Source organism: Acomys russatus, chromosome 28, assembly GCF_903995435.1.
Source record: "Acomys russatus chromosome 28, mAcoRus1.1, whole genome shotgun sequence".
NCBI classification, from domain to species: Eukaryota; Metazoa; Chordata; class Mammalia; order Rodentia; family Muridae; genus Acomys; species Acomys russatus.
Window position 1 is genome coordinate 1,247,222 of NC_067164.1, and position 27,699 is coordinate 1,274,920.

General features: G+C 40.8%; 1 protein-coding gene across 3 annotated transcripts; it reads left to right on the plus strand.

Annotated features, from left to right (window-relative positions):
* Positions 1-1,235: 1,235 nt before the first annotated feature.
* Ociad1 (OCIA domain containing 1) lies at positions 1,236-27,458 on the plus strand. 3 transcript variants are annotated; one of them, XM_051170101.1, is made up of 9 exons: positions 1,236-1,401; positions 2,745-2,807; positions 3,184-3,264; positions 10,185-10,238; positions 16,079-16,126; positions 16,803-16,938; positions 19,690-19,862; positions 23,772-23,924; positions 26,995-27,458. In XM_051170101.1, the coding sequence occupies exons 2-9, from the start codon at positions 2,750-2,752 to the stop codon at positions 27,030-27,032; spliced, it is 741 nt and encodes a 246-aa protein (XP_051026058.1). In that variant the 5' UTR covers positions 1,236-1,401; positions 2,745-2,749; the 3' UTR covers positions 27,033-27,458. The 3 variants fall into 3 exon arrangements, with proteins under 3 accessions (XP_051026058.1, XP_051026060.1, XP_051026059.1); XM_051170103.1 differs by lacking the exon at positions 23,772-23,924 and having other exon boundaries at positions 19,690-19,907; XM_051170102.1 differs by lacking the exon at positions 23,772-23,924.
* The last annotated feature ends 241 nt before the right edge of the window (positions 27,459-27,699 follow it).

Here is a 27,699-nt window from a genome sequence, read left to right on the forward strand (position 1 = left end):
GAAAGAGGTAAGAAATGTGACGTTTATAGGAGTGGGGCTGGGTGGAGCTGTTCAGAAGTCTCAACGATAAACTTTCTGTACTTGGTTCAGAATAATTTACTCAATAAACATCCCAGAGACCAAAGAACGAAAATGAATAGTTGGCAGCTGGGGATGGCAGCCTAATGCCTGATGGACAAAAGTCGGTCTCCTAGGATCAGAATATACTCTCCTGTTAATAGAGTCAGAGAGTCTAAACTCCTTTTCAGACTTGTTTTAATCCAAAACAATGAAATAGGCATTATTTCTGTTATTCAGATGAGTAAATACTGAGTCTCCGAGTGGGAATGTATCCTTGGCTCCAGTTTTAGAATCCGTGAGACACCAGACTGGAGATTTTGACAGTTAACTAGATGCTCACCCTTAAACTCACTACCTTGCTAAGAAGCTTAAGGTATACCAATGAACAAGGAAGGGGCGTGTGTGTGTGTGTGTGTGTGTGTGTGTGTGTGTGTGTGATACCAAGGAAGGGGCATGTGTGTGTGTGTGTGTGTGTGGTGTGTGACCAAGGAAGGTGTGTGTGTGTATGTAGGTGTGTGTGACCAAGGAAGGGGCGTGTGTGTGTGTGTGTGTGTATGTAGGTGTGTGTGACCAAGGAAGGGGCGTGTGTGTGTGTGTGTGTGTGTGTGTGTGTGTGATACCAAGGAAGGGGCGTGTGTGTGTGTGTGTGTGTGTGTGATACCAAGGAAGGGGCATGTGTGTGTGTGTGTGAATACAAGGAAGGAGCGTGTGTGTATGTAGGTGTGTGTGACCAAGGAAGGGGCATGTGTGTGTGTGTGTGACCAAGGAAGGGGCGTGTGTGTGTGTGTGTGTGTGTGTAGGTGTGTGTGACCAAGGAAGGGGCGTGTGTGTATGTAGGTGTGTGTGACCAAGGAAGGGGCATGTGTGTATTGTGTGACCAAGGAAGGGGCGTGTGTGTGTGTGTGTGTGTGTGTGTAGGTGTTCCAGAACATCCCTACCGGCCGGTCACCGAACAATCTCTGGGTCACATCACAAGAGCATCGAACCTCGCTCGAGGCGGGGAGGAGCTGCAGTCCCATAACGCGCGCAGCCGCAGTGTAGCTCTGGAATGCGGCGGCCTTTGAGGGGTGAAAGGAGGTGGGACCAATTGGATGGGGCGGGGCCGACACTCGAGCGTTGCAAGGCTGGCCCGCGGCAGAGCGGCTCTTACGTCATTTCCGGTCGAAGGCACGGCTTCCGGGTCCCGGTCCGAACGTGCTTGGGTCTGGGTGACTTCTTGACGACCGCGTTGCAGCTACCCTCTCTCCCCTTGCCGGGTTCCCGCGTTATCCGCGGTGCCCGTCTCTGGGGTCCTCCGCCGGCCTCTACCCCGGGTCGCTGCCTCGCCTCCTCCGTCGTGAGGTGGGTGTGGTGGCGCAGCTGGCCTCAGTGTGTCTGCCAGGCTCCCACCCTTCACCCGCCGCCGCCTCGCGCTTTCCGCCATTTTCCTGCCTAGAGGTGTCTGGTCGCGCCGCGGGCCTTGGCCGGTGACCCGGGTGGCTGGGGCTTGCGTGGGTGGGTGGATGGGAAACCCGCGGTGGCCGAGGTGGGTGGCAGCGGCTGGCCTTCGCTGCAGCCTTTTTCTTTGCAATTGCGAGCTTTGATCTGTAGTGTTCAGGTGGTCGCACGGCCCTCCAGCCTCTGGGGAAGATGCGGGTTCAGTTTTTTCCCCCTCTTTTCTTCCTAGTACCGTTTTGCAGTTTGATAAGCTTCCTCTGGATGCTTCCTCCACCCAACAGTTCAGTTTACCTTTTCTGAGACCTTGCTCTCATAAGGGATGGGTACGCAGTAAGCCCTAAACAACTTACGGAAGGTACTTCGTCTTCGGCATCGTGCAAATCATACCGCGGTGCGATTGTTTTAAGCATGAGGTTACTCATTACCTTACCTGAAATGCTGAGGTCCGAGTTTAAAGGAAGACTAAAAAAATATCAGTCGATATACGTTCTTGGAATGCTCTTTGGGTTTCTAAATCTAATTTATTTTAGTTTTTGAAGATTATTTAGGTCGGTGAAGGGAAGTTTGGAAGATTCGTAGTTTGCAGCCACCTCCCGAGAATGTGACGTCGTTATATTTTTTTTGACTGCTGTTGTGGGAGACGATGCAGTTATTTATTTATTTATTTGGTTAGTTATTAGAGACCTGGAAATGCATTGAGATTTTTCCTCCATTTGTTCAGGATTGTGGGGTTTTTGTTGCTGTTGTTTCTGTTTTGTTTTTTGAACCCAGATCCAGAATAATGTGAATAACCTAGCCTCAGAAGGGAAATTATGTCAGCTGTTCTTATATGCCCGCTTTTCCATTAAAGAACTGAACATGAATGCTTAGTTCAAATAGTGTGTTTACAACCCATTTTCATTCGGTTATTTTCTTAAGCAGTTGAAATGTGCTGGTCAGGGCCTGAAGAGATGGCTCAGCAGTTAAGAGCACTGGCTTTTCTGTAATACCTGGGTTCCATTCCCAGTACCCACACCACAGTGTCACAACCATCCGCAGCTCCAGTTCCTGGGGAGCCAGCATCTTTGGTCTCCTCAGGTACCAGAGTGCATGCATGCAAACCAAACAACCGTGCATGTAAAATAAAATTGATTTTAAAAAATGTTTAATGTTCAGTAAATATTTGTTGATTTACAAGTAAACTGGTTATAGATAATTAACCTATTCTGATACTTTATAATACTTGGATGTAAATGTTTCTGATACAGGAACTATGAATGGGAGGGCTGATTTTCGAGAGCCGAATGCAGAAGTTCCAAGACCAATTCCCCGTAACTATCATATTAAGTATTTATAATTAGCACTTTCTGTGTAAGGAAATTTTAATTGCTTGAGTAACAGCTGGCTTTATGGGTGTGACATCTGTATAGTCACACACAGGGCTTTAATATTCTCTTGTTACAATCTCAAAATTCCTTATTATCGGAACAGGGGTGGGAGGTGGTTTTCCATACTTTCATTGAACACTGTCCAGCCTGTCTGACTAACAGGTAGTAAGAATAAATTCTGTTGGAAGTCAAAATTGTTTTTAAAAAAAGTTAACAAGCTAGTTTCTTCATTGTTTTATTTTTTAAAAAATATTCTTGTTACCAGTAGGCAGAACTAACTTTTCAGCCTTAAAATGACTTTCAATTTTTCTCTAAAAAGACATAGGGGCTGATTACATTCCAACAGAGGAGGAGCGGAGAGTCTTTGCAGAGTGCAATGAGGAAAGCTTCTGGTTCAGATGTGAGTTAAACTTTAAGAAAGTTTTTAAAGGATGTACATGGGTGTATTTGTGTTGTGTGTGTGTATATGTGGAGGGCAGAGATGTCTGTCTTTCTCCGTTCCTTGCCATTTCTCTCTCCTCCCACCCCCCAGAAAGGGCCTCTGTGTAGCCTTGGCTGTCCTGGAACTGGCTCTGTAGACCAGGCTGGCCTCAACGCACGGAGATCCTCCGTGCTAAGGTGAAGGTATAGGCTACCACCATCTTGTTTTTCTAGACAGGGTTTCGCACTGAACCTGAAGTTACACCATTTTGACTAAATTGGCCATCTAGTGAGCCCCCAGGATCTTCCTAACTCTGCCTGCCAGCACTGGAGTGTCCATGCCTGCCTCTTCACATGAATTTTGGCGACCAGAACTCAAATCTTGATGTTTCCATTGCAGGCACGTTACCACCGAACCATCTTTCCAGCCCTGGTTTATCATTTTCTAATCAGCATAATTTAATCCAAAACTTTAACCTACATATTGACTTAAATTTAAGTTTGAAATTATAATTACAAGTCACACACTGGGACACTCTGGGTGTAGTGTGGTTGGTTATCACTAATAGAGTAAGGAAACAAGTGGAATTGTGTCGGTAGTCACAGCATGAGGCTGCTAACCACCTCACTGTAGAGGTGAAGGATTCCGGGTTAGAGGTGTGAAGTGTGTCCGCCTGTGTTCCTCTTTAGCTGTTGAGTCGTTGTTGGGCCTTGAAGCCAGGTCTGTCTGAACCACAAACTTGGTTGGGGTTTTAATAAAACTCTTAGTGACTGTCACAACAACTAGCCTGCTGCCTTTTACCACAGTGAGGCTGCTATACTGTCAGCTCTTGATTTCTGACTACAGGCCTTAAGATTAGGATTCTTGTTGTTGTCGACCAGGTTGGGAGTTGGATTCTATCCAGTGATAGGGCTAATGAGGCCCAGGTTTGCTCCCTAGTCCCAGCATGGTGGTGGAGGAATCACAAAAGGATCGAAAGAACCAAATCACCAGCACCCCAAGGGAAGTAGGCCAGGCTAGCCTTGAATATGTGCTTATTCTGCCTGGACTCCATGGTAGACCACGTCACAAACACAGTGATCTGCTTACTTTATACCGAGTCCTGCTGGTGCTTCTGAAATCACAGTGCCTTTACAATTGCTGTAGGTAATTCTGACAGGAATTTAAAGCTTTCTTTCCATCTTTGTTTTTATTTTCTATCTGTGGGTATTTTGCCCGCGTGATGTCTGTGGACTGTGTATTTGATGCCTGAGGAGGCTTACAAGAGGGTGAGGCTCATTTGCAGCTGGAGTTACAGACTGCTGTGAGTTGCCATGTGGGTGCTAGGAACTGAACTCAGCACTTTGCAGAGCAGTCGGTCAGGTCTCTTAACCGGTGAGCCATCTCTCCAGCCCTGCAGGATATAATTTTAAAAGGGGGAAGAAACAAGAAAGGGGTCTGGGAGATGGCTCAGTGGGAGAGCCTGCCAAGCCTTGAGTTCAGTGTATAGAACCTGAGTGAACAGGAGGAGCCATTCCAAAAAGTTACCCTCTGACCTCCGTAGAAATGCTACAGCAGTGTTACCTTTTTTAAAGAATGTAAAATGGCAATTTTTGAAAATATTGATGAGGGAATAAAGAAAAAATAAAGGTTAAGTGGTAATACCAAGATACCTAAATAAATTTAGAATGGCAGTTTTACACTTATGGCTCAACAAATTATTTTCAAGTCCTTTTTTTCGGTAAAGATTTATTTATTTTATGTATGAGCGCTCTGTCTGCATATACATCTCCATGGCAGAAGAGGGCATCAGATCTCATAGATGGTTGTAAGCCTCTATGTGGTTCCTGTGAATTGAACTCAGATCCCCTGGAAGAGTAGACAGTGCTCTTAACTGCTGAGCCATCTTTCCAGCCCTATTTTCAAGTCTTGATGACATAGAATTAAGAAAGAGAAAAACCTGTTTAATCCCAGTCCTCAGGTGGCAGACAGGAGGATCTTCAGTTTGAGGCTGGCCCTGAGCTACATAGCTAGTTGAAGGTCTCCCTGTGCTGTGCTGCAGGATTCTACATGGAAAAGGCTAGACTAGATAGCCTTTGATAGAATTTGATATGTAATGTGTTAAGCTAATGCATACTGTTGTATCCAGATTTATTTCTGGCTGATAAATGTATGCTTTTGAAATGGCCGTAACATTATTATGCTTAAATTGCATTGAAGGGTAGTGATCTATAGGCAGGATTTCATATATAGGAAAGTGACATATGAATAATAAGGTACATTTTAATTACATAGTTATTTCAAATTGAGAGAAATAAGGACAGGTGAAAATAGCTTGCTATTGTCTTTCCAGCTGGGCTACTAGACAAAAGATTAATAAGTAGCATTAGACTTATTTTTGTTCAGTTTTTGTATTTTTGTGAGATAAAGCTCTAGATGTCCTGAAACTCACTATATAGACCATTCTGGTCTTGAACTCACAGAGATCTGCCTGCCTCCCGGATGGGACTGCTTAATCAGACACTTAAATCAGAGATGAACTAAGTGGTCCATATTATGACAGCACCAAACTTTAGGACTATATAAAACTTTACAGCAGATGATAAGGAATTAAACATGTGTAATTACCATGAGGATTTAATAGTTACCTAACAGAAAAATTTGTACTTTATAACATTTCACAAATAAGGAATGCTTTTTGTGGCACACATATTTATACCGATGAGTAATCGGATTGATTTTACTAAGTTTTGGCTTGAGCAGAATGTGAAAAGTAATTATAACTCCCTGGAAATGTAGTGATTATACTTTTTAAACCTTTTTGACATCTGTAAACCATTCCTTCTAGTTTAAAATCAGACTCATTAATCTAAAAAAATGTTTCTATAAGGTAACTGTTAGTTAGCTTATGAAAGTAACATAACAAAAGGCTCTGTACATGAAATATCCTTTGTTGCATATTATGTACTTCGTAGTTCTCAACCTTTGGAATTACTGGCATGGTGTATGGTGTATGGCATCCGTTACAGATTGCATGAGTTCTGTTGTACATGCGTGTTGATAGTGTTATGTGGCTTTCCCTGGAGAGACTTAGACATGTGTTTACCCAGATTGGGCTAGCACCGGTAGAACAAAGAAAGGCTTCACCGGATCCAGCCTGGCGAAGCATGGAGTTAGCTTAGAGTTATTACTGTAGGAGCTTGGCTGACCCTTGAGCAGGTGCATCACTCACAAGTTTCCCAGCATGCAGCACATACATGGAGGCTGCTCTGACTTATTTACCTCTCACAGCCTGCAGGAAGAGAGGCTTCTTGAGGAAATGGTCCTCTCCAACCCAGAGGAAACAACTACACTGCACTCTTGGCTCTTAACGTGCTTTCTTGCTCATGTCCCTTCTTTCAGGGGAAGATGAAGATGTATGGTGACCATCTGAGCAGTGAGTCACTGTCACAGCAAACAGTCTCGTCAGTCAAGAGTTTCCACAGTCATCACTATCACCATAAAAACAAGTTTCCTTTTAATATGTCCAACAGTGGCAGCAGTCTACAGGCATAAACACAAATGTTTAGGAGGCAGTTTCATCATGTACATTTAAAACAATAGTCATGGCTTCCCTACTGGGCCTACAATATTCTTGGTCATAAGTTCATGCCTGGCTCACAGTATCAAACATTACTTTTCTGTGGGGAGGTTTCAATTCACCTGGAAACCTGTTGTCTTCATCTGCATTAGTCATGCCTCATGCCAGCATTATAGCAGCAGCCACATCTTCTTGGCATGGCCACCAGGACTACTGGGCGCCATCCTTTCCCATCATCCTGCGTAATGCTGTCTGATACTGTAGATTTAACCACTAGGGAGGACATTGCCGGCTTGAGTTTTTTTCTTTTGTTTTGTTTTGTCCAGCAACCAGAGTCTCCCATGTTAGGGACTTGGTATCTACTTGTGGTGTGTAACCAGCATAGTGACAATAGCCTGGATCTGTTGAGGGGGCTCTTTGGAGAAAGTAGCTGCTCAAAAGTTGTTGGGGGGAGTCATCACTGATGTAGCTTTTTTGTGAGTCAGCCATGCTATGGTGCCACAGCCAACCATAAATTGCTCAGGGGACTTCCTGATCAATTGGGTACCTTTTGAGCCACCTGTGCTCCTGTAAAGAGTCTCCAGTAAGCACACTGGTTCACAACTCGACTTGGATGAAATCTTTATTTGATATATGGATGCTCTCTCCGGGGTGAACAGACTCTTCTCTATGAAAAGTCAGGTTATAACTACGTATCTCCAAATTAGTATTATCAATGCTAAAAACAGATTCTTGATAAACAGTTAAATAAAACAAAGGGGAAATAAACAGATTCTTGGACCTATCTTAGTGTCTGGATTCAAGTCCCAACTTTTAAGAGCTGTGAGATTTGGCAAGTTTCTATTCATGTCACCATTTGTTTATCTATAAAATGGGGGTAATAGCTACCTATCTCATGGAATTGTGGGATTTAATTCTAACTTTACAATTATAACTTTAGATAGTTATCTATTAAATGGCTATATGTATGTGTCTCTGTGTGTGTGTATATATGTATATGTACATACTGACTAATGCATTAAAGTTTCCATTGAAAACTGTTGGGAATTTAGTATTTTGCAGTTAGGAGGAGAAAAGAACTCAAGGAACTGTGGAAATTCTTGGATATGGTGGGGACAGCGGTTATCACTATTACTGACTTATCTAAAGAAAGAGATTGTTTACAGACTGGGGTAGTAATGACATAGTGGTAAAGGCCACTGACCTGGGAGCCAGAGAACTTGGGTTCTGATCCCAGATCAACCCCACGAATCTCCTGTGTTGTTTGAGCACATGAGTTGTCTGTTCTGGTTTACTCTGATTGGGGTGAAGACTGATGGGGAGACACCTGCCAAAGCCCTTCAGCTGGCCATTCTCTTTTGGTGTTATGTAAAGTAGATGCTGTAAGTTGGATAGAACTTTAGCCTAATCATTATCCCTTGTGGCATAGAAGATGTCTGCCGTCATGGTGGCAAGTGGAAATAGCACAGCAGCAGCACATTACCAGGACTGTTGCTCTTTGTCTCAGAGACAGAGAGCTGCCCACTGTGGGGCAGCTGACTAACGCATCGCTTCTTACCTCCTGTAATTCTTCAGTGCTACGCGTTAACAGTCCTTGAACCAAGACGAGCTGATGCTGTAATTAAAAACAATTTGTTCTTTGAAAAACCTTAAATGGTAATACATGAAGGCGCTCTAACCAGCCAGCATTAAAGAAAGCGTTTTTCCAGCAAAGGTAAAATCTGTTAGTAAGTAGAATAGTAAGCAGCCAGACCTTAGGGCGGCTGCAAATTATGTCTGCTAGCAAAGCTAATGTCCAATTATAGAATTAGAAATCTTGATCATAAAATTTCTCTAAGTAAAATGTTTAATTTTGTTTTTAAATTGCCACATAGCTTAGACAAAGGTTGAGCAGACTACAGCCATAGACCAGATGCAGTTTTGTATTTAGTATGCTAAAATAATTTTTATACATTTAAAATAGTTGGGAGAAAAAAGACCAATTTGATTACATATGCAAATTACTATAATTACTATTTTGTGTCCATAAGTAACATTTTATTAGAAAAGGTTAAGTTCATTTTTTTCATGTTTTCTGTTTGGTGCTTTTGCTGTAAAATGGCAGTTGCATAGTTGGCACAAAGACTATTACTCTTTGGCTCTTTGTCTCCCATCTAAATACTAACCAGGCCCGCCCCTGCCTAGCTTCTGAGATCGGGCGCGTTCAGGGTGGTATGGCCGTAGCCTTCTCTGGCTCTTTGTACAGCATGCCGTTCACCAGGTGCATGTAGTTATTTAAATTCAAAATAATTTACAATTAAAATATAAAAAGCAATATTAGGTAAGGAAGCATTAGTGGAGTTCAGAGGAAGATGGACACTTGCATCTCAGAGTCTGTCTACTGTGTATGCTCACTAGAGATCCAGAGTCAGGGTTTTTATTGGGGACTGATCACATGGGCACCCTTAGCCTGGCTGCTACTGAAATTCCAGTCTCCCAGGTGGAAAGTTTTTCAGTGTAGACTCTATTTGTACAAACAGGCGAGATACTTATTTAGGTAAACTTATTATCAGTCTAGGGAAACTGTCTACAGGTCAGTTACCAGATCCAGTTGCTTGTCAAGCTAGTAAGTCAAGTATCAAGTCCTGTCACTGCAGAAAATTCTAAGTGCTGGTGTAAAATGATTTATAGCTCTTTTTTTAAGTTCTAAATCATTTTGGAATTATGGACTAGCAATATCTTTTATATAGTTTCATATGGTTTTAAGGAATATTTTAAATACATGATTTCGTTCTCCCAGCTACCAGGTTAATCACATGGTCAAATACATTTTGTCTGACATAGTATAATATAAAGCCTAAAATCTTAGGGCCTGATACTAGGCAGATTTCATTAGGTTATGAGACCTAATGATTATTTAAGTAGGTGGTTTTAAGAGAATAAGGTTCTTAACATCTTTAAGCTTATTTTGTAAATGGTAGTAATATGACAATGCAGATGTGATGATAAAAGGTAGATGAGATAGTTCACATGAGGCACTTAGACTATGTGGAATTTGGCTACTTCAGCGGTGACTTCTGGACAATCTACTTTGTTGTTTAAGTTGATTAGTTTAGTGAATTGCTATTGAAACCTAAATCTAGATGATTTCTTGGATTATATTGTTTTAATATTTTGAAATGTTTTCTCAAAATACTCCTTTATTTTTGTAGTGTATACACAGTGCAGCTTTAGAGATCTTGGTTGTTGAATCTGTATCTTGATGGTTTCACTGTTACTGATACTAATTTACCTATCTCCTAGTGTACTCAGAACAGTATTTCCTTTTGTTGATATTAACAAGTTCTTTTTCTTCCTATAGCTGTGCCATTGGCTGCTACAAGTATGTTGATTACTCAAGGATTAATTAGTAAAGGTAAGTGTTCAAATTCACATTTAATTAACATTTTTCATATCTTGCTTTATCTTATTTTCCTGATTTTTAAATAAGGAAATATCTTATTAAGCATGATAATTGATTAAGCTTATACAGTATTGGAACAATTTTGTCTATCTAGACCCACTTACTTGATTATATTGATTTGATATTTTGATGGCATTGGGCATGTGGTTTGGTTTTTGTTTTTTTCTGAAACAGGGTTTCTCTGTGTAGCTCTGGCTGTCCTGGACTCACTTTGTAGACCAGGCTGGCCTCGAACTCACAGAGAACTACCTGCCTCTGCCTCCTGAGTGCTGGAATTAAAGGTGTATGTTACCACACCTGGCTGGGCATGTGTTATTATTTTTAAGATATTTTATTAATTTATTCATATTACATCTCAATTGTTATCCCATCCCTTGTATCCTCCCATTCCTCTCTCCCTCCCTTTTTCCCCTTACTCCCCTCCCCTATGACTGTGACTGAGGGGGACCTCCTCCCCCTGTATATGCTCATAGGGTATCAAGTCTCATCTTGGTAGCCTGCTGTCCTTCCCCTGAGTGCCACCAGGCCTCCCCATTCCAGGGGACATGGTCAAATATGGGGCACCAGAGTTTGTGTGAAAGTCAGACCCTGCTCTCCACTCAACTGTGGAGAATGTCCTGTCCATTGGCTAGATCTGGGTGCATGTGTTATTATTATTATTACAGTACCTGCCTATGTACAGGAAGCCAGGGTTTGAACCCTGACACTTTATTTAAACAAACAAACAAACAAACTGGGTTTGGTTGCACATGCCACTAGTCCCAGCACTTGGAAAGTGGAACCAGGAGGATCAGAAATTCAAGGCATCCTGAGTTACTTGAGACTCTGCTTCAACAAAATCCCCAGCCAGCCAGAGAATTTGCTATTAGTAGAAATCCACAAGAGCAAAAAAGCACCGTAACATTTGTCGATCGGTCTGGAGGGATGGTCCAGTGGTTAGGAGCACTAGCTGTTCTCCAGAGGACCTGCGTTTGGTTCCTATACTCACTCCAGCTTTCTTACAACCTTGTAACCAGTGCCAGGGAGCACATGTGGCTTAGACTCAGACATTAAAAACCAACCAACCAACCAACCCTTGTGACTAGTTTGCAAGGAGAGCAGAAAACCTGGGCTAGTTGGACATTGCATCCTTAGATATTGTAAGAAATGCAGAATCTGGGCCCATACCAGGCATACTGAGTCAATATTGCAATCTGTTTTACAAATTTAAGGTGATTCATATGTACTGGCTTAAAGACCTATAGTTTTCTTTAATGGCTTTGTCTCCTCATCTTGGGGATAGGTAAGGATGAGTTAGCATTTAAAAAAAGAAGGAAAGAAAGAAAAAGAGAGCAAGATAGATTAGAGGGCACGGAGAGATGGCTCAGCAGTTAAGAGTGCTCATGTTCTTGCAAAGGATTCAGGTTCAGTTCCAAGCACCCGCATGGTGGTTGTCTTAGGGCTAAAAGGAAAACATTTAATTGGCCCTGGCTTACAGTTTCAGAAGTTTAGTGTTAGTGGTTGTTTTAAAATTGTATTGCAGTTTTTCTCTTAACCTGGCTAGCACCCAAATAATTGAGAGTAGATTATTCTATTTATTTGACAAGCTTTATGGCACAAGAACTGAGCAGTATTAATGTCTTAACTCTCTAGGCTAATCTGGCTTCCTCCCAGTATAAATCCCCTAGATACTTGCTTTTATGGCTTTCTCTGCTCCAGCTGCTCTCTTCTGATATCTGGACCTCTCCTCTTTGCTAAATCCCCACCTCCTCACCCCCTCCTCTTCTCCTGGCTGACAGGAAGTCCAGCCTTATTCTCTACCCTGCTCAGTCAATGGCTATCAAGCCTCTTTATTGACATATCAGGGAACAAATGAGGAGCAAAGTTTAGACAGGCTCTTCTCAGAACAAGGATTGGAGCTGGATATGGGGGCCACAGAAACCAACGTTTGAAGCCTTACACAGTGCACAATAACATTATACCTACAGTTTAACACACTATCACTGTGACAGGTAGTGTGGTGGCATGCAGCCAGACAGTGCTCCTGGAGAAGGAGCTGAGAGTCCCACATCTTGATCTACAGGCAGCAGGAGGCTGCCACAGTAGGCCTAGATTGAGTACATGAGACCTTAAAGCCCACCTCCACAGTGACACACTTCCTCCAACAAGGCCACACCTCCTAACTGGCCAAGCATGCAAACACATGAGTCTGTGGGAGCCATTCTTATTCAAACCAGTATAGTGGTTGGCAGCTACTCAAAACCACAGCTCCAGAGGACCTTACACAGGCAAAGCACCTAATCTTCAAAAATAATTCAGAGATCCAGAGGTCTGGTTAGTGGTATAATTTCACATGTCTGTGTGTGCATGCAGGTGTAACCTTGTCTGCCATTCCTCAAGCACTTCTACAGGTTACCTCACTGTCCTAGAAGTCAAGTAGAATAGACTGGGCAGCCCAGTGGGTCCCAGTTTACAAATGCACACTTTACCAACTGAGCTATGTCCCCAGCCCATGGTAATTTTTTAAATAGTCCCAGAGAGGCTAAATTTTGTTGGTGTAAGTAGTTCAGTGTACATCTCTGGGATTTGGTTTAGATTAAGTATTAATGTATTAGGGGTACAGCCATTGGAGTTGCTTGTTAAATTTACTTTGTGAATTACCAGCCCATTTATAACCTTCTACCTGTGTTTTTGTCAGGGAACCATTCCAGAAAGTGGTGGTAATGATAATATGACTCTAGACATCTGGTTGGTTGGTTTTGTTTTTAAGACAAGGTTTCTCTGTGTAGCCTTGACTGTCCTGGAACTTGGTGTTTAGGCCAGGCTGGTCTCAAATTCAGAGGTCCACCTGCTTCTGCCTCCTGAGAGCTGAGAGTAAAGATATGTGTCACCACTGCCTGGCAACTCCAGACATCTTTAAAAAATTGGTTCTTTTAATTAACTAGCTACTTTGTAAATATGAATATGATAGGATGTGCTTTAGATTAAAAAAAAAACTATTATAAGATGGCAGGATCTGATGTAGCTCAGGCTGGCATTAAACTCAATATGTAGCTACGACTTGCCTTAAGTTTGTAATTCTTAAGCTTTCCCTTTCTGCGTGTGAGATTGCAGACATATACCACCATACCTGTTTCTCTGGGAAATGCTGGAGGAAATATAAGAACTTGAGGCACCATGTTGTGAAATACTCAGTTGTAGATATTCAAAGAAGATCATCATCTGTACTGTAGTCAAAAGCAGTCTTTAAAAGATGTGGCCTTTAAGAGATATGCAAGATTCTGAGTAAAAAAAAAGGAAGAGGTATCAGGAAGGGATATGTGTGAGTCGCTAGGTTTAATACCAAGTGCTCCTCCTCCTATCCCCCACCCTAAAAGGATGTATAGAGGCAGAACCAAGACCCTCATTAAATAATTAAGTAGCTAAGGTAGAACCAGAAGAAGTAATACTTTTACTGTCTGGATTATGATGTGAAGAAGGAAAAGCTTTAGATTTTTTTTCCCCTGTGGTGGCAGGAAATCCTGGGCAACTTAAGGAAAAGGGAGAAATTAAAATTAGGGCAGGCTTTTGGGAAAAGAATCAGACAGAATCTACAAATACGTGTATTTCATCCTGATGGTAGTGTTTTGTGTATCTTTTGGTCCATAGTATGTTGTGTTGGACATGCTATACTAGCTGATCCCTGTTTTTTATACACTGCTCTGCCTGCGTGTACACCTGCATGCCAGAAGAGGGCACCAAGAGGGCACCGGATCTCATTACAGATGGTTGTGAGCCACCATGTGGCTGCTGGGAATTGAACTCAGCACCTTTGGAAGAGCAGCCAGTGCTCTTAACCTCTGAGCCATCTCTCCAGCCCCTGATCCCTGTTCTTGATCTAATAAAAAAGAACAGAACGGGCTGGAGAGATGGCTCAGCGGTTAAGGGCACTGACTACTCTTCTAGAGGTCATGAGTTCAATTCCCAGCAACCACATGGTGGCTTACAACCATCTATAATGTGATCTGATGCATACTGCTTACATAATAAATAAATCTTAAAAAAAAAAAGAACAGAACATAAAGGAAAAGCCTCCTGCGTTTTACTTAATAGTCTCAACTATTTCAAATTTGAGTCTGATTTCACGAGTGAGCACTGCACTTTTTATGTGTTTTAATCCAGTATAGTCCATGTTTATCATTGTTGGAAACATCAGAGGTTATTGCTGTAGCGTCTGTGTTGATTGGCAGTTACTGTTACTGACCAACATCACGCATCAGTACCGTTTTCTTTTCTTTTTTCTTTTTTGGCAGCGGGGTGGGGTCGAGGTGCAGATAGTGTCTCCATTGCCCTGAAACTCCATGAAGCCCAGGCTGGTTAGCCTTAGCCTCATAGTGACCTGCCTGATTCTGCTTCCCAGCCACTGATATTAAAGACGTGTGGTGCTTCCGTGCCTGGCTCCGTTTCCCAGCTCTTGAAGCTTTCTTTGTGTTTGGCTTCTGTGATAGCACGTCCTGCCTTCTTCACTTTCCCATGCTCTCACATACCTGATGTGGATTGTGCTGTTTTAATTCTATATAGCACAAAATGACAAATTTTTATTATTCTCATGCTCACTTTTTAAAAAAAATTATTTTATTTTATTTTATTTTATTTATTTATTTATTTATTTATTTATTTATTTATTTTTGGTTTTTCGAGACAGGGTTTCTCTGTGTAGCCCTGGCTGTCCTGGACTCGCTTTGTAGACCAGGCTGGCCTCGAACTCAGTGATCCGCCTGCCTCCGCCTCCCGAGTACTGGGATTAGAGGTGTGCACCACCACGCCCTGAGTCATGCTCACATTTTTAATGTTGGTTTTCTTCATTTGTTGGTATTTGGAGTCTTGTTCTGGCCTTTTGTTTCTATCTATGCACATTTTGTAAGGGGAGCTGAAAATTGAGCCCTCGCTAAATCATGCTGTGACTGAGCTTCACCCTGGTCGAAGTCTGTGTACTCTAAGCTAGCAGTGACATGGATTTTAGTGGCAGTGCTTGCAGCAAGATCCCATGATTGGATCAGTGAGATGACTTCGATGAGATGACTTAGCAGTATATATGCGTCCTGCTAAGCTTGACAACCTGAGTTCTGTCCCCAAAGTCCACATGGTGGTAGGAAAGAGCCACCTCCTGCAGTTGTCCTCTGTACCTGCCGTGCCAGGCAACTGCACACACATGTATGCATACAACAAAGAAACAATCAAATAAAGTAAGTCCCCATGGCTATCTGTAGGTCAGCATTGATGGACTACTTACTTAGAGTCCACTTTTTGTGCTCTAAAATCTTGGCTAGGATGAGAAGGTGATCTCTTACAGTTTTTTAGATATGTTTCTTTCATATTTCATGCCACCTGGACTCACGGTACATGTTATTGACTCTGCACTGTTTTGAAAGGACTGTTTTTATTTACTGTATTGCACTGTTGCTTTTTCTTAAGAGATAGTTCAGCTTATTCTTATATTTATAAATGACCACCTTAATTTATTATTAGTTTATCAATAGGTCTTCATACCTGATAATAGTTTATTATTCTTCAGTTTCGCCTTGGCACTTTGTGTCAACACATGGTTTTTAGAATAAGGAAAATGTTTTGATTTCAGTCAAACCTTGAGCTTGTAGGTGTATTTATGGAGAATTGCCTCCTCAATGTGTAGTGTTTTTTTGTCATTTAGAAAAGTTTCTGTTGGCACCAATATTACAAAGAAGAGTTACTGTTGGCACTTGCTGTTTTAAGATAGTCAAAAATGATTTTTTCCTTCTAATAATGTTACTCATAAATATTTAACTCTTCTTTAGGAATCCTCTCAAGTCATCCAAAATATGGTTCCATTCCTAAACTTATATGTAAGTATGAATAATGCTATATTTTTCCTACCCTTTTTTCAAATGATTAATTTAAATCAGATATTTTGAGTTAGTTATGTTACATGTTTATATGCTGTCTCAAGTCAAGTTGTTTAAAGCTTTTCATTAAATGTAATGCTTGAAAATTTTAATGTCAGCATAAAGTCCTGTGTTAAAAGGCTCCCCCCTTTTGCAATATAAAATAACTTTTCATTTGACATTATTTTACATACAGTACTTAAATAAATTTGGTCTGTTTATAGTAACAGAAGAGTTGGGTAGAGAGTCTACTAATTCAAGTAATTCATTGTTTTAAAGGGCTTGCTGTACTGAGTTTTGTCTTTAAGGCAGTCCGCATGGCTACAACTTACTTTGCTTATCCCCCCTGCCTTGTTCTTGTCTAGGAAGTAGTATATTAGGATTGGGCTCATGTTATAGCTACTTTACTTGAGCTGACTTCACTTTGGAGAAAGTGAGTTATATTCATAGGCTTTCTCTATAATTTGATGTAAAGTGTCTATATCACCATTTTAGGTAATCTTGGTCTTTCTAAAGCCTAAGAGATACTTAGAAATGTACTTTAAAAAATGCTATTACAGAAAAGGTTTTATCTAAAAAGGCCCATTCATTGACAAAATTTATTTGTTTGTTTGTTTGTTTGTTTTTTACAAATAAGTTGCTTGTATCATGGGATACTTTGCTGGAAAGCTTTCTTACGTGAAAACCTGCCAAGAAAAGTTCAAGAATCTTGAAAACTCTCCCCTTGGAGAAGCTCTACGGTCAGGCCAAGTGCGGCGCTCCTCTCCACCTGGGTAGGTCAGTTCTCACCTGCACTTACCAGCAACTCTCTGTCAAAATGCGAAGCCTGAAATGCCTATGGCATTGCTTTAGTAGAGAAGTGTTTTGCCTTAAAAAGTAGACCAAGATTTGGGTGCTTTTAGGACCTGTCCAAGGATAAAGGATTCTTGTTTTCGTTCAATTTGGCAAGCACTTTTGGTTTGTTGCATTTTGGACTTCTTTCAAGGTACCAGATTTTGTCAATCTATCTTATTTTGATGGATAGCCACTTTTCTCTTTTATTGCTTTTAGAAAAATTAACATAGCAGAAAACATTTGTCTGTTTGATTTTCTTTCCTTTTTTTTGTTTTTTTGTTTTTTTGTTTTTTTTTTTTTGTTTTGTTTTTTCGAGACAGGGTTTCTCTGTGTAGCCTTGGCCATCCTGGACTCACTTTGTAGACCAGGCTGGCCTCGAACTCACAGTGATCCACCTGCCTCTGCCTCCCGAGTGCTGGGATTAAAGGCGTGCGCCACCACGCCCAGCTTGTTTGATTTTCTTGAAGCTTGCTGTACATTTATGTTTGTTTTGACTGTCTCATAATACCAAGAACCATAGTTAATTCTTAAATATATTTCAAAAGCAAAGTGGTGCTTGAATCAATTTTTGGTATAAATTGATTAAAGGTATTTTGGAGTGTTTGTTTATTTTGTTATTTACAAAGCTGTAAATAAGATACAAAGGAAATTAAAAACCAAAACAAAAACTGTAGGCTCAAGGTTGTTTACAACTTTAAATAGAAGAGAAACTGTCGTTGGCATCATGTCCAGTGGAGGGGGTGTGGCCACGTTACGCCTGTGAGTGGACATCATGTGTGTGGCCACGTTACGCCTGCGAGTGGACATCATGTGTGTGGCCACGTTACGCCTGCGAGTGGACATCATGTGTGTGGCCACGTTACGCCTGCGAGTGGACATCATGTGTGTGGCCACGTTACGCCTGCGAGTGGACATCATGTGTGTGGCCACGTTACGCCTGCGAGTGGACATCATGTGTGTGGCCACGTTACGCCTGTGAGTGGACATTACGTGTGTGGCCACGTTACGCCTGTGAGTGGACATTACGTGTGTGGCCACGTTACGCCTGTGAGTGGACATTACGTGTGTGGCCACGTTACGCCTGCGAGTGGACATCATGAGCTGCTCTACACTGTGACTGTGAAGTCTGTGAAGCGTCTCAGGGAAATTGTTTTTTTTTAATGTTGGCAATGTTGTAGGTTATATAATTTATTTACCTATTAAGTATACAGTGTTTTGCCTGCAGAGGGCATCAGATCACATTATAGATGGTTGTGAGCTACCATGTGGCTGCTGGGAATTGAACTCAGGACCTTTAGAAGAGCAATCAGTGCTCTTAACCTCTGAGCCATTTCTCCAGTCCTAAAATGGTTTTGATACTGAAAAGACAGTATAAAATTGTTTATTTATAAAGCTGTGTCTCAAGAAAAGTTTATACCAATAAATAATACAAGTCCTCAGTAATACTGGTTGCAATACGTCAGATTTTTACTGTCTTTCCCAGACTTCCTACAGAGTGATTTGGTTAAGTTAAAATTAAATCTTCAAAACAGGGCTGGGCGGTGGTGGCGCACGCCCTTAATCCCAGCACTCATGAGGCAGAGGCAGGCGGATCGCTGTGAGTTCGAGGCCAGCCTGGTCTACAAAAGGGGTCCAGGACAGCCAAGGCGACACAGAGAAATCCTGTCTCAAAACAAACAAACAAACAAACAAACAAAAATCTTCAAAACAACTACAGTAAAATTCCTGCAAATGATAACATGATGGGGTGGTGTATACAGCTCATCACCACTTGGAAAGCTGAAGCAGGAGAATTAAGTGTCAGACCAGCCTGGGCTACATCTCTACTTCCTATCCCTAAAACTACACTTAGAAATGTTAAAAATTTCAAAGTTCTAATGCTACGTAGGTATAGCAGCACATGCCATTAAGCCTAGCAGTGGGAGGCAGAAGCAAGCCTCCCTGTGAGTTAAGGACAGCCAGGGCTACATAGTAAGACCATCTCAAATAAACAACAAAAGACGTCTTCAGACTTAGAAATCTAGTAAAGTGATGTTTTAACCCATTCTTGGGTTCTTCAGATTATGTTTTGGATTTTATATTGTGAAAATATAGATTATCTGTGTGGGTAGGTAAATGCATAAGTAATAGAATCATTAAGCAATGTAAATTTTATGAGAAATAGTAATACCTGTATCTGTGTCAGCTAGTCATAGATGATGTGGACTGTAGCGGTGGAAATACCCTACCCATTAGTGGGCAGCATGGACATGTTTGCTGAAACCTACTCTGAAGGATGTTTTCCTATGTAAGAACTTTAGCACACAAATATATTGAAATTACCCCAAAGCTAAATATTTAGAAAATTGAATGTATGTTTTTCTGTTTCCTGTTATTGAATGACTGTTTACTTCTGAGATGGTTACACTATAGCCCTATCTGGCCTCCAGCTTGGGATCTTCCTGTCTGAGGCTCTCTGGGCCTGGGATTACCATAGTCACCATCCTGTTTAGTTAGTGACCATGTTTAAGGTGCCTAAGTGGGTCAAGATATAGCTTGACTGCTTTTATAGCAGAAACAAACTTTATTCAATGGCTTACAAATACCTTAAAAAATAATTATGATTATTTTAGAAATGTATAGCTTATTTTTATACCTTAATATAAAGACAATGACTCTTTGTTCTTATGTGTTATGGTATTCTTTTTCAGGCATTATGCTCAAAAGTCAAAATATGACTCAAATGTGAGTGGTCAGTCCTCTTTTGTGACATCTCCAGCAGCAGACAACATAGAGGAGACACTTCCTCGTTATGAGCCAATTCCGTTTAGCGCTTCTATGAATGAGTCCACTCCCACTGGTATTACTGACCATATTGCCCAAGGTAGAAACTTCTCTTGAAATGAATTTCAGCATTTTATGGTCCAACGTATGTATACACTTTATTTGATGCTCTTTTCTCCTGGATATCACCTCTGTGTGCTACTGTCTCCTGTCAGCCTAACTTCATCCATTAGCCTGACTCAGCATGTTTGCTCTTTTCCTCGGTTTCTTCATTCATCCAGCATACTCTCGCTAGGTGTGGAGGAAAGAAAGATGAACGAGAGAAACTCTGTAAGAGGATACAGGAAGAGATGGATGAATTTCAGATTGTCCCAATGGTTGAGACGTTCACAAATGCAGAGGAACAGAAAGAAGTGGTGGCTGTGCCTGGGGGCGTAGAGGCTCTGGAAGGTGTAGGTTCTATATTTGATAGGCTGGTCATAAAGGCTCTCAGTTTCCTGTTTGTAATCGTAAGGAAAAGTTAGACCTGCTTTACAGAATTGTTGTCATGTGAGAAAATCCACTTAAAAATGTATTGCAAAATTTGTGTAAGTACTATGTTCAGAGCGTAAATGTATAAAGACTGGAATAAGGCCAGGATTTAAATTATGTAACTAGTCATTAGTTTATATCTTCATCTGGAGTGGAGATGGCCATGCTTCTCAAAGAACTGTTGGAGTTAGCTCAAGTAATCAGACACAACGCTAGTGGACAGTAAACTAAAGACACACTAGGTTCCTTCCTTTCATTCTAGAGTGAAAATTAGAGAGTTAGGAACAGGAAAGAGGGGCTGGAGAGATGGCTCAGAGGTTAGGAGCACTGTCTGTTCTTCCAAAGGTCCTGAGTTCAATTCCCAGAAACTGCATGGTGGTTCCCAGCCATCCACAATGAGATCTGATGCCTTCCTCTGGCCTGCAGGCACACATGCAGGCAGAATACTGTACAAATAATAAATAAATAAATAAATCTTAAAAAAAAAAAAAAAAAAGAGGAAATTTGAAAAGAAAAAGAAGAAGAAACAGGAAATACAGGCCTGCAGTTCCTTATCTAAAACCCTAAGACACCAAGAGCTGTGACTGGTGTGACCAAGAGTTGGAACTGGACCACACTTGGCGACAAATAGTGATATGGCCTTTATTTAGTTTACTTATGCGACCTTTTCTCTATATTTTGTATAAAACTTTTGACTTGTTTATTACACATTCCTGCCCTGACCTTCTGTCTGGGAATATTATATATGAGAATATTTTTCTAAAACTTATAACATCTCTAACTCAGAGGGCTTGGATAAGAAATTGTGCACCATTGTCGAGTATGCTTTGAAAATAACTTTGAAGGCTAATTTGGCAACGATTAGAGATGTGTCTTTGTTTTTATCTTTTTGACTCTAGATTGAGTCTATATACAGGTTAGAGAGACTGGAGAGGGTGCAATGGAAAAAGAGAAGCTGATTATATTTTAGGGGATGTTTAAAAAGGTGCCAAAGGGACCTAGGTAGCTCAGAACATAAAGTATCCACAAGCCAGGTATGGCTTTGTAAATTAATTAGTACTGAATGAAATGTAAAGGTAATTTCTCTGGTAGCATTTCAAGTGCTCAGTAGCCATGCATGCTTGTGGCACCTTGGATGTAGCACTGTAGAATACTGTCACTAAAGATTTACTGAACATGATGTCTTATACTGAAAGTTTGGGCAGAGGGAAGGAGCTGTTGCAGAAAAGATAAAAGGCTTGAGTTGAGGAGAATGTTGTTGAATTCCTTAATACTAAGGCCCCAGTGCTGTTTCTGCTAGGAACCAAAGATACCAAGTTAGAACAGGAAAGGGGCAGGCAGAGTAGAGACACCATCTTCTCTTTAAAGGCTGATCTTGATCTTCACCTGTGTTTCATTTTTTTAAGTTAAGTTCAGATCCATTCTCCCTATATCCTAGGCATGCACCAGCTCTTTTGTTGTAATTGTATGTAATTGTTTCATACCATTTTCATCAGCAAAAATTTGTGTTGTAGTTTTTTCCATATAAAAGCAGATAGAAGTCTCTTTGGTCTTTACCCACAAGTGAGAAAGATCTATATTTAATATGAATTTTAATGCCCTTCATAGCAGCTATCCATCTGTCCCCATGTGGTTTTTGTGTGTGTGTTGTCATCCTCCCCTCCAGGTCAGACTCACCACTGCGGATCCCTGTGGCCCTCTTGCTCTGCCCAGATATTGACCTCCCCACTGTTAGCTCTTTTTTTTTTTTTTTTTTTTTTTTTTTTTAAAGGATTTCAAAGACTTAGTGATCTTTTCAAAGCTAGAAGACACTTTGCTACATTGGCTAATAAATTGCCAATTTTAGGCAGTGCTGCTACACACTTTCTTATTCCTTCCAGGCCTTAGTAACTTTCACAGCACAATAAAGTACACTGTCTGCACAGTGCCGTAATATTTAGTCAGCCTACGCATGGAGAACATGTGTAAGTCTCTGCTGATCTTCTGTGTGTTTATGCTTTCATTTATCACAGAATGTCAGAATAATGTCCTTTGTTATACAAGAAAAAAGTAGACCTGGAAGGAATCCTAAAGATGATGCTTTCAAATTATTTCACAGTTGGAGAAAACAGGATTCAGAGAGGCTTTAGTGATTTGCCCAAGGACTTGTGCCAGTGGCTAGTGGGGTGAGGATGCAGACCCCACAGTCCTGAAAATTCCTACAGGTGCCTTAGGACTTTAAGGGAAGGGAAATAACTTCACTGGTTGTTTACCACTAATGTAATATAGGATTTAAAATGGATATAAGATTATTTTTTAATTTAATGTATGATTACTTTTCTTCTCCAGGAAAAATGGGTTTCTAATCATGGTATATTAGCAAAAGTTATAAATTGAGATCCTGTTTGTTTTGTATTGATACAGTATACTACCAAGACAAAAGATTCGAGTGGAGCCAGGTGTGGTGGCACACGCCTTTAATCCCAGCACTTGGGAGGCAGGGGCAGGCAGATCACTATGAGTTGGAGGCTAGCCTGGTCTACAAAGTGAGTCCAGGACAGCCAAGGCTACACAGAGAAACCCTGTCTCCAAACAAACAAAAAAAAGATTGAGAGTGAAAAATGCAACTTAGTACTTACTGCTTGGAAGATTCTGATTAGTCACTGGGGTTTTAAATAAATACCATTTACAAAAATTGACTCAAAATTTAGGTAGTATATTACTAAAATGACACACCTGGTTTGTGTATCTTGCTGGAAGGTAGTTTAGTGTGCTGTACAGTCTTGAGTAGGTATTCACTGAGTGTTACCATTAGGTATGCTTTGGAACTGTTTGTGCGGCCCTTTTGCTATTTATAAACTTAAGCAACGCTCCACATCTGACCTGTCCATCATTAATTACAGAGGCCACCTCGTTATTTGTGTGAGGATTTGCCTGGTGCTGCACACTGACTCTTCGGAAGGAAGAGAACAAGTTGCTCAAGCTGACCTTTCCTACCTCAGGGCTGTCAGACTGCTAGACTCAGCTCTACTCTGTTCAGAGGCTGTTTCATACCATGGAATAGTTATTTCAAGTATTTTTGTTTAACCACCATAAACATAGTAAAAACAAATTTTAGCTAGTATGTGTCTATAGAAGTATTAATATGATTTACTGTCAAGTTCTGTTCAGTTGCGACCAATAGATACTCTGGTTCTATAGAACTAATGACTTCAGGATTTAGGAAGTTTCAGCCACACTATTAGATCTTATAAATTGTTCCCTCCGCAGCCATGGCTGAGTTTGTAAAAATGTTGATACTAATCTTAAATTTTAGCAGCACAAGGGAGGGGGACCGTGCTTGTGTAATTGTCTTGGGGGAAGCCTCTGCAGAGGTAGGAGTAGTTTGCTTCTGTGACTTCACTCTCCTGCTTCAATTTTAGGTCACAGCTTTTGCAACATGCAGTCGCTTTAGGCTTGTCCACCCTTATCACCACGCATTAACTGTTTGTTGTTTTAGGACCTGATCCCAGCCTTGAAGAAAGTCCCAAAAGAAAAAGTATTACATATGAGGAATTAAGGAGTAAGAACAGAGAGTCGTATGAAGTGACCTTAGCACACAGGACTGACCCCTCAGTCAGGCCTGTGCAGGAAAGAGTGCCCAAAAAAGAAGGTATGACAGTTTAGTCTAATCATGGGACTCCTTAGATCGAAAGCTGAAGTTTCAGCTTAAAATGTTATTATATTAATATGTCTAGCTTACCAATATATTTACCAAAATAAATTATTTTTAAAAGAATAGTTACTTTAGAGTGGATGACGAGGGCCAGCAGGTAAAGGCATCTGCCACCAAGCCTGATGACCCGAGGTCAGCCCCTGGGAATCACACGCTGGAGAGAGAAAAAGAACCGAATCCACGAAGTTGAACTTGACATGATGCAACACACACATTTGACATAAATAATAACAAACAAATGTTTTGTTTGTTTTGTTTTTGTTTTTTGAGACAGGGTTTCTGTTTGTAGCCCTGGCTGTCCTGTAACTCACTCTAGACTAGGTTGGACTTGAACTCAGAAATCTGTCTGCCTCTCGAGTGCTGGGATTAAAGGCATATCCTGCCACCCCCCACCCAGCTAATAATTAAATTGAATTTTTAAAAAATTATTTATTTTATAATAAGACACAACAGAGAAAGCAGCTCTCTAATACAGTGTTCTCCCTTGTAAGGAGTCACCTTGGGAACTGATGCCTTTTCCCTGACAATTCAGCGAGTCTTCTGCATAATCAGGTTTAGTGACCAGGGCCTGAATATTGTCCATTATTGATACTTTTTGAAAAATCATGGATCCATAATTGAGTACATAAACATACAAGGATTATTGGCAAGCTTTCAGGGCTTTTCCGGGAGAAGTTTGACTTTTTCCTTTGTAATTAAGAAGTTTTAAGTTGTAGTTTAATTTTTCTGGACAGTAATATGTTACAAAAGTAAAACTTTGGGTGCATTTTTCATCTAAAGAAAGACATTTTTACTAGAGTTTATTTTGTTTTGTTTTTTTAAACGATTTCTGTTTAGAATTTTATGACTTCTAAAGAAATGCCAAGGTATGGGTCCTGTTTGAAGGTTTTCTGTGCACTCATTTAAAAGTTAAGGGGAAAGCTGGGTGCAGTGGCACATGCCTGTAATCCCAGTACTTAGGAAGGCAGAGGCAGGTAGATCTCAGAGTTCAAGGCTAGTCTGGTCAAAAGAGTGAGTTCCAGGACAGCCAAGGTTACACAAGGTTATCCTGTCTTGAAAAACCAAAAAAACCTAAATAAATAGACAAATAAATAAAAGCTAAGGGAGGTGATTAGAAGGCCCTGGTTTCTATACATAACACAACAAAGTGGTAAATATATAATGGGTAAATAAACTATCAAGGGTAGGACGGGTCTTAGTCACTTCTGGAGGGCCATCTCCCATAAAAATGCAAAAATAATAGCAATTCTCTAGTATTATAATAATTTTTAGAACCAATTTGGTTTCTAGTTGTTAATGATTGCTTCATTTTACAACTTTTTGTAACTACAAAGCAAAAGTTTGTTACAAAATTCCTTCCCTTTGAAAAAGATTTCTGATGTAGAACACTGCTGGTAGCCTCGCTTAGTAGGCACGTACGTCCTTTATGCTGGTTGACTGAGGCTCCGAGTGGAAGCCTCACATATCCTGAGGACAGGAAGCCAGTTTCCCTTTTTATGCTCCTTTACTCCATGTCTTACAGCATAGCATTTGCACTTGTGTGTCAGAAAGAACTGTCACGTTTTATTTTCATTTTTCAGGCTCACAGGCTAGGGAAAGAGCTCTGCTGTGCTTTTGGCATTTGCTGCACTGGACATGTGGAGCTTTAACTGGACATTCTTGAAGTGCTGTTACATGCATGACACAGTAATAAACCTCTGTAAAATATAGCTCTTAGTTTCTAGAAGAAAACTGAGGTTTTTTTCTTACTCTTTATATCACAATTTAAAGAAAAGACCTGCTATGAAATTTTTATTTTTCTAAAATGTTCTTGAATCTAAACAGAAGTTTGGACATTGGTACAGTGTAGTTCAGAATCTCTGAAAGTGTTAATATTTTGAGCATTAAGGTGGGCAGTGATGCCTCCCCAGCCCTGGGGAGGCAGAGGCAGAGGGGGGTTCGAGACCAGCCTGGTCTATAGAGTGAGTTCCCAGACAGCCAGGGCTGTTAGACAGAGAAGCCCTGTCTCCAAGAAGGAGAGAGAAAAAGAAAGGAAAGAAAAGGAAGGAAGGAAGGAAGGAAAGAGCTTTATATGGATTACTCATGGTGGTGTTTATCTTACTGGGGATTAAGATAGGAAGCACTTGTAGTCAGAGCAGTGCTACCACACATTGTGGATGCTTTAGAAAACTACCACACGGTTTTAAAGGAATAAACAAAATGGAACAACAGTGGGGCAATGTATGGTGGTTTTAATGTGATGATACAAAGGCTGTTTTGACTTCATGTGTTCAGGAAGTGCCCACACTGCACTGCAGTCATTGCTTCTTAACATTGTTAGAGTTGCTGGAGCGAGTCTTTGCCATAGGTGTTAATTCACAGCTAGAAGCTGTGTAGAGAGAAGGTAAAAGAGTACAGGAAATGAGCTGAGTGTAGCAATGTGCTTTCCCAGCATGCCTAGGCCCTGGGTTCCAAAGCACTGCCAACAAAAGACAGGAGTGACCTTGAAAATTTAATATTGTAAGATGCCAGAATATGGGAAATAGTTTCCCTCATTGTCATTTGACAACTGATAGGTGAGATTGAATTAACTACACCATTACTCTACTTTTTGTGAAAAGCAAAGTTAAGTTATTAATGATTTTAAAACAATTTTTTTTCTTTTTTTTTTTTTTTTTTTTTTTTTTTTTTTTGGTAATTTTGTTTTGGTATGTACTATCATATACAACCACATGCTTATTTAGGTAAATTTGTAAAGGCAGGCACCAGGATTTGTCTTTGAAACATATCTCCAAATCTCAGTACTTGTTAAGGCTTATACCTTGGGCAAATTACTAATGTCACCTTTAAAATGGGGGTTGAGCTGTTACATAGTTTGATACAGGCCATTTGTGCTCAGTTCTTTATCAGCTGACTCTCAGGTGCCCTTATCCACTCAATGCAAGCGAAGTGCCTCATCATCAAACAGACTTAAAGTGGTGTCTTTTACTGTTTGGAATCATCATTATTTGTGCTTTTTTTTCCCTAGTCAAGGTAAACAAATACGGAGATACTTGGGATGAGTGAAACACGGCGTCGTTGGACCTGCTTATCCAGCTTGACCAGGTGGTCGCGCACCTGCATGCTTGGACTCAGCAGCAGCCTTCATAAACACTTTAAAATGAAATCCTGATTTGTGTGATTTAACATACGATGCTTTACAGACACAGATTTAGTGTTTTCCCTTGTGTAAATGTCCCCAGGGCACCCAGAATGATGGTGTTAGCCAAGGCTGTGCACACTTGCTGACGTTCTCGGTTACAGGGAGAGATCAGGAAGCTCTCCTGTGACTCTAAATCAGCCTATGTGAAGCTAAGTGATAGTGCATGTTCAGGGGGTGGGGGTAGCAAGCGCACGCCTCGGGGTTAGCTTTGCATCAGTTATTGAGAGGCCTGGCTCCAGCATTTGCTCTAGCATCTTAATGTTTGTGGTGAATAAAATGTAAAAACACAACTGTCTTTCTCTTTTGTATGGCTTTGTTCGCAATTTGCTAGTGCATTTTCATATATAGGTCTATGTAAGTGGTATTTTAAGCAAAAGAAAATAGAAACATGTAATGCAAGTAGACCCCCATATACAGTAGTAGCTAAATGTCTTTAGGAAACAAGTGGGTTTTGTGTTAGCATTTTGTAACTAGAACCAAATCTCTGAGACAACAAGGAAAAAAGTCTTATTAAGGGTGGTTCAGGCCTGG